At 49.9% G+C, this 6619-nt stretch overlaps 1 protein-coding gene across 18 annotated transcripts in view; it reads left to right on the top strand.

Annotated features, from left to right (window-relative positions):
* Positions 1-6619, top strand: part of ABCD4 (ATP binding cassette subfamily D member 4) — a 30585-nt gene that overhangs the window by 21647 nt on the left and 2319 nt on the right. For 11 of the 18 annotated variants that reach the window (XM_025201133.1, XM_014519170.2, XM_025201134.1 and 8 more), the window contains 6 exons: positions 2146-2354; positions 2714-2805; positions 3106-3142; positions 3446-3495; positions 3911-3963; positions 4409-4485. In XM_025201133.1, coding sequence (XP_025056918.1) covers positions 2146-2354; positions 2714-2805; positions 3106-3142; positions 3446-3495; positions 3911-3963; positions 4409-4485 — 518 coding nt within the window. Of the gene's footprint in view, positions 1-2145; positions 2806-3105; positions 3143-3445; positions 3509-3910; positions 3964-4408; positions 4486-4828; positions 4945-6619 lie in introns of those variants that run through there. The other 7 variants (XM_014519173.2, XM_025201144.1, XM_025201172.1 and 4 more) reach the window with 5 other exon arrangements.

A 6619-nucleotide genomic window follows, 5' to 3' on the forward strand; every position in this document is an offset into this window, starting at 1 on the left:
TGGATGCATGACAAGGTGTGGTTGGCCTTCCTGACCGCGTCCCCACACTGTCAGCCCATGTTCATTTTGGTATCAATAATGACTCCAAGATCCTTTTCTGCCTCTGCACTGACAAGAAGGGAGTTCCCCAGCCTGTAGGTATGTTGCTGGTTCTTCCCCCCCAGGTGCAGTACCCTGCACTTGTCAGTGTTGAAACCCATCCTGTTCTCATCTGCCCACCCCTGTAAACTGTCTAGGTCCGATTGCAGCCTATTCCTCCCTTCTAGCGTGCCCACATCCCCCCACATCTTAGTGTCATTTGTGAATTTGAACAGGGTGCTTTTTACCCCCTCGTCCAAGTTGCTGATGAAAATGTTGAACAGCACAGGCCCGAGGACCGAGCCCTGGGGAACCCCACTGCCCACATCCCTGCAGGTCGAAAATGACCCGTCCACCACCACCACTCTGGGTGCGGCCCTCCAGCCAGTTAGTGACCCAGTTGACTGTATAGGTGTCAACACCACAGTCCCCTAGTTTTTTAATGAGAATGGGGTGAGAGACGGTGTCGAAGGCGTTCCTAAAGTCCAGAAAGACTACGTCCACTGCTACCCCTGCATCTAAGGATTTTGTGACCTGGTCATAGAAGGCCACCAGGTTGGTATGACAGGACCTGTCTTTAATGAACCCATGTTGGTTGCCCCTAAGCATAATGTTCCCTGCTGGCCCCTCGCGGACATGTGCCAGGATAATTCTCTCAAAAAGCTTACCCAGGATCGAGTTAAGACTAACTGGCCTATAGTTTCCTGGGTCCTCCTTCCTCCCTTTTTTTGAAAATGGGAACCACATTGGACCTTTTCCAGTCCTCTGGCACCACGCCAGAGCACCACGAGTGCTCAAAAAGCCGTGCCAGGGGTCCCACAATGACCTCTGCTAATTCCCTCAGCACTGAGGTGGAGATCGTCAGGACCAGCTGATTTAAATATGTCCAGTCCCTCCAGAAGTTCCCTGACTAGGTACTCGCTGACCCTAGGTCTGGGTGTGCCTCCCCTGGGGCCTATGGAGGTCCCGGTGTGGGGGGTGACCCGGTCCCTGCTCAGGAAAATGGAGGCAAAGAAATTGTTAAATAGGTTAGCCTTGTCATCTGGTGTGACAACCAGATTTCCTAGTGTGTCTTGCAGAGGCCCCACGTCACCAGGCTGTGGCCAGCTGGTGCTTACATTCCTATGGTCATCACCTCTGCTCCTGTCCACCTCCCATTGTTGATTTCCTCTTGCTGTGTTCTGTTTACAGACCAGTCTGTAAGGTCCCTGGGGTCTGGACTAGGTCTTGTGTTTATGCAGTGCTTTGCATAGTGGGTGCCTGACCCTGACTGGGAGCTGAGGACACTGCTGTAAAGGCTGATCCCTTCCTGTCCCCATTGGTGAGGTTTGTCCCTCACAATGTGCTCCCTGTTTTTTGTTGCATTTCAAGGTCTCTTGCAATAGGGCTTCCACTGCTTCCTTAACATATTGACCGATATGGGCTGTTTATACAGTATTCTTTTGCATGTGTTTTTTCCATTTGGGTGGTGGATGGGGGGGCAAACCCAGTTTTTGAAAGAGTGGAGACCTAAGCAGTGCTCAAAGCAACTCTATGATCTACACTGTTTCATATATGTGGGCTTTGTTGCCAGCTGAGCAGGTGTGATGAGGCTCAGCAGGGAGCCAATGTAGATATACCCCAAGTGGTCAACCTTCTCACTGTTGCCTTCCAGTTGGCAGCTGCCATGGCAAGGAACTTTCAAAAAGAGGAGCTGGAGATCACATTCTGGTGCTAAAGGGTTTATTCTAGCAGGATTTTATTCCCCCTCCAGCTGAGTGTAGGGTTCCCAGGGATCTTGTGGGCTGGCTTAGGCGGTTCTTGGAGCCAGAACCCCTGCTGCATGTTGTGGGTCAGTGCCATGGTTCTGTCCTGGGTCACAAGTTAGTCTGTTGTTCTGTGGGGCAGCATACTACTGCAACTGGTTCTCTTTAGCCTTGCAAGTCAAGTCTCTTTTGGAGGTGTTCATAAGGTACCAGTCACCAGGATTTTCAGGCTCCTGGTTATGGTGTTGGGGAAGGCAGTGGGAAAGCAACTGCCACTTACCCTGAACTCTTCTCTCTTCCCTCGGTCTCGGTGGCTGGGCAGCAGCAGATCTGAAGAGGAGATGGTGCCAGAGGATACAGCTTTCCTCCTGGAGAGGGTTACGCTTGCAGTCCCATCCTCAGGCAAGCTGCTCATCAAAGACCTCAACTTAAAGATCTCGCAAGGGAACAACCTGCTGATCGTGGGGAACACTGGCACAGGGAAGACGTCTTTCCTCAGGGTCCTTAGTGGCCTTTGGGAAAGCACTCAGGGTAAGGGCTGTGACTCTCCAAAGCATTGCCCTGGACACACAAGCTGGGGCTGTCCTAGGTAAGTCGGGAGTGAAGCTCAAGCCTTGTAGTTCTGGGACAAGCAGTGCACATGAGTGTGAGTGCTGTCAGGGCTGCATTTGCTCTGTCTTCTCTTCTTTTGCTGTGCTCTGACCTTCTCATTTTAGTGCATTGTGTTGCAGATCAGACCTCTGCTCCCCAGAAGCCTGGTCTCTGCCTGGTGCCTGTGTCCTGCTATTGCAGGCCTGTGCACTGAAGATGGGGATGGGGAGGAAGTGAGGGGATGGAGATTTGGGCTTGTACTTGGTATTGACAAGACTCTGTCTCCTGGATTTGTGCAGGGAGTGTCTCCATGTTGACATGCTTTGGCCCCCATGGGGTGGTGTTCCTGCCGCAGAGGCCTTTCTTCACTGATGGAACCCTGAGGGAGCAGGTGAGTCCCTGCCTGTGCCTGTCTGTCACAGGAGGGGCTGGGCTCTTTCAGCCTATTTGACATCCAGCCACACACAAGCACTGGTGACTCTTGCAGTCCTCAGGCTTGGGACAGGCCAGGTCAGGCAGCTCTGATGTCAGGGACCTATATGCTGCTTAAAGGCCTGTAGGGGAGTGTTCAGGTGTGACTGCTTCCCTCATTCCTGGCTCTCCCTAGGTGTTAGAGGCTGCGTGTGTGGTTGGAATGAATCCCCACATCCAGCTTCCTCTGATGTGGGGTGTCTTTGGTTTATTTAACCAGGTGATTTATCCTTTGAAGGAGATTTATCCGCTTTCGGGTGAGTAGAATTCACTGAAGTATCTAACAAGTGATCTGGTTTTCCGTTCACCTCTATTCCTTTAATTCTTCCCTTCACGTTATGCTCTAATTGGAGCTCAACCTGAGATGTGAACCTCAGAACTGGCTTAGGCATGTAGGAGTTAAACTTTTAGAGAGACTCCATTAAAAATGAAAGTAGGGGAAGTAGCAAATGCTCCTCTCCCTCCCCCCCTGCCCTGTGGCCCCTCTTTAGAGCTATGACTTTAGGCATGGTGTTGCTCCTGCTACTCTGGATGTAGTGGTAACAGTCTTTGTCCTCTAGGGTCTGCAGATGATGAGAGAATCCTGAGGTTCCTGGAGCTGGCTGGGCTGGTGAGTCATTAAGGTAGCTGACTGGAGCCTAGCAGAGTTGCTCCATCTCAGTCTGACTGTGGGGACGCTGTGGTGTTTTGTGTATCCAAGCCTGGCGGCACTATACAAGGATATACAGGTCCCAATGAGCAGAGATGCTGTCCCTTATCAGGACAGAACGCTCCCTTAGAAATCAGCAGATTAAGCACACTGCTGGAGAGTGCAGCTGAGGAGGTGGAGATGTGTCAAGGACAGGGGTGACCTGGACGCGAAAGATGGGTGTTACAGGGTGAAAGTGATAGATAGGGATCGTAGCCTGAGGGAGGTGACTTTAGCCAAGGAAAGCAGGGGCTGGCAGTGGGAAGAGGAGAGCAGCAGGGAGGAAGGGAGATATGTTCAGGACTGTTTTGTGCTCTCTCCTTTTGTGCCTCTACAGTCTGACTTGCTGGCAAGGACAGGAGGTCTGGACCAGCAGGTGGATTGGAACTGGTAAGGCTGCTACATTATTTACAAGTGGATTTGTGTAGGTCTTGGTGATGGTGTGGATGAGTCCTGAACCCCCCACACACACTTGGTTCACAAGTGGCATTTTCTCTGCCTCCATTGAGGCAAAGGAGTGGGGAACAGTACTGGGGAATAAAGATGTCAGCTCAGCATTGTGGGTCAGGACTTGCATCCCCTGCTGTTATGTTAAAGGTGGATAGTCCCTTGTGTGTTCAGTTACCTCCAAGGTGATCTAACATCCCTGGGGCTGCAGAGCCATTCCTGAGTTCTGGGCCTAGTAGCTCTGAATGCTATGCTGGGGAGGGGCTGGTGCCTTATACAGGGGGCTCAGTGGAGGAGGGGAGATAACTGAGTCTGCTTCTCTGAAGAGGTGCTCTCATGGTTCTCCACTGCTGATTGGTGGTAATTCTGGTTCTTGGTCTTGCTGCAGGTATGATATCCTGTCCCCAGGGGAGATGCAGAGACTCTCATTCACCCGACTCTTCTATCTCCAGCCCAGATATGCAGGTGAGTAGTTCCAGGCTGGAGAAGAGCAGGTACCTTCATGGCCCTGGAGGAGTGAAGTGGCAGAGGCTGTCTACAAAATTCCTTTTCCTTTGCTAGCAATATCCTGGGTCCCTTGTGCCATCTGAGTCATGATTGAAGCAGGTTCTCAGAGAGACTGTTTTAAGTTAAGGGTGTGTGTGTGTGCATGCACATTTCCTCACAAAAGGACATTTGAAGTGAAGTTTTTTTGCCCTAGATCTAACTATGCCTTGTAACTTGCTCTCTGTGCCCAGCAGATGCCCCATGAATACACATGATTCTCAGTCGGTGTGTTGTTCATTTATAGTCCCATTATCTTTCACAGAGCTGCCAGACCAAAAAGTAGCAAATACCTCCCCTGTTAGACACAGAAGAGCAATAAAGGACAAATTAAGGGGCAGGAGAACCTGGCCTACCGCTGGGAGCGGTGTCTACATACGGGTCAGTAGTACTTTTCCACAAATGTATTAAAATATCTGGCTGTGATCAGTGACTGCTTCTGCCCCCCTAAGCTCATCAGGACTGCATGTCTCTGTGGGCCCCTCTACACACACAGGTAAAGGCATGATAGGATCTAATATGCAGTCCACACAGTGACACCTGCCATGCTACATGTACATGGCAGAAGGTACAATTGTGGGATCATGCATTAGAGCCCGTTCCACTTCATTGCTGGTGCATGGGGGAGCCTGGGATCAGGATCCCAGGCCCCCCTTATGCCAGCTCCTGTGGCTGAGTCCTGCAGTTGTCAGGGCTCTCAGCAGGGCAGCACAGGGCATGCTGTCGCTGCTGTGAGGCCCACAACTCAGGTGGCTCCCAGCAGTGGCGGGGCTCTTCTCACTGTGAGCCCTGCAGCCAAGGAGGCTCACACAGGAGGCAGTGTTCTCCCTACTGTAAGCCCTACAGCTGACAGCACTGCCACTACAAGCCTTGTCAGCTGTGAGGCTGGCAGTGAGTAGTGTTTCCCTGGGGCTGGGAGCCCCTCTGTTAATGGGGCTCCCAGCCACAGGGGGAGCCCTTGCCCACATTTGATTAATGGTGTAATTAGAACAAGCTACAAAGTTATTACACATTTTTTGTGGAATAACTTTGTAGCTTATTACTTATTTTATCACACCATTAATTGGTTGAATGTGTAATCGGGTCACAACTTAAGGCATGATTACCTGGTTAATTATGCCTTAAGTCTAATGTGTAGAGGGGGCCTGCATTACTGTTCATGAAGCACTTGGTTACTGTGGAGTGGAGCACCACGAAACAATTAATTTCCTCATAGGCTTTTCCCTCTGCAGAGAGATTTGAGTAGTGTACAGTAATTCGGGCCTGAGGCGACATGTTAAACAATGAGGCAAGAACACAGCCTTGAATAGCAGCTCAATAAATAGTGTCATCCACCCTGAATGAGGCAGGGTCCTGTGGAGAAAAATACTGTGTAGCTGAACAGCATGTCCTAACATACACTATGCCAGAGGACTGAATGTAAATTCCACAGGCCAGGTTAATTCTGCCATATCCTAGCTTTAAGTACTGGATGTTGCAACCTTTTAACAATGTTCTTTAGCAGATTTTGATGTGCAGTGTGGGAAGTAAGTTGTGCGTAATTCTTTGGTCTGTGCTTATATGGAACAAAAATAGCTCTGCATAATTACAGTGTTGGGCATCTTTGAAGTTGCACAAATTACAGTGTTTTCTCTAATCCACAGCAAAATTGTAGTCAGGAAAAAAGTGTCTGTGACCTTTCCACCAGATTGACTCCCCTACCAAGGCTAAAACTCCCACATTTATTATTTGAAAGTAACACCTGGTAGAGTAGCATGTTGTACTTTGGCAGCATGCATAGCTGTGACCTATGTCTGAGGGAAGGCCGAGGTGGAGGGAGTGAAGGGTGTCGAGTAGAGGGACTAGGGGAAGAGATTGTGGGTGGAAAATATAATCTCATCTTCAGCTTTGTCTTTTGCTGCCTGTTTGTCAATGAATTTCTTTTGGTTTCTGTATGTTTTTAGCAAAAGTCTCCCAAAGTTCAGCCCAGCCTCTCAGTGAAACCAATAGCCCCACTTAGTATAACTTCTCATAGAGAAACATTTGAAAAACGCCCAAATCTATACTCGGGGAAATT

This window comes from Alligator sinensis, unplaced genomic scaffold (genome assembly GCF_000455745.1).
Source record: "Alligator sinensis unplaced genomic scaffold, ASM45574v1 scaffold280_1, whole genome shotgun sequence".
Classification (NCBI taxonomy): Eukaryota; Metazoa; Chordata; order Crocodylia; family Alligatoridae; genus Alligator; species Alligator sinensis.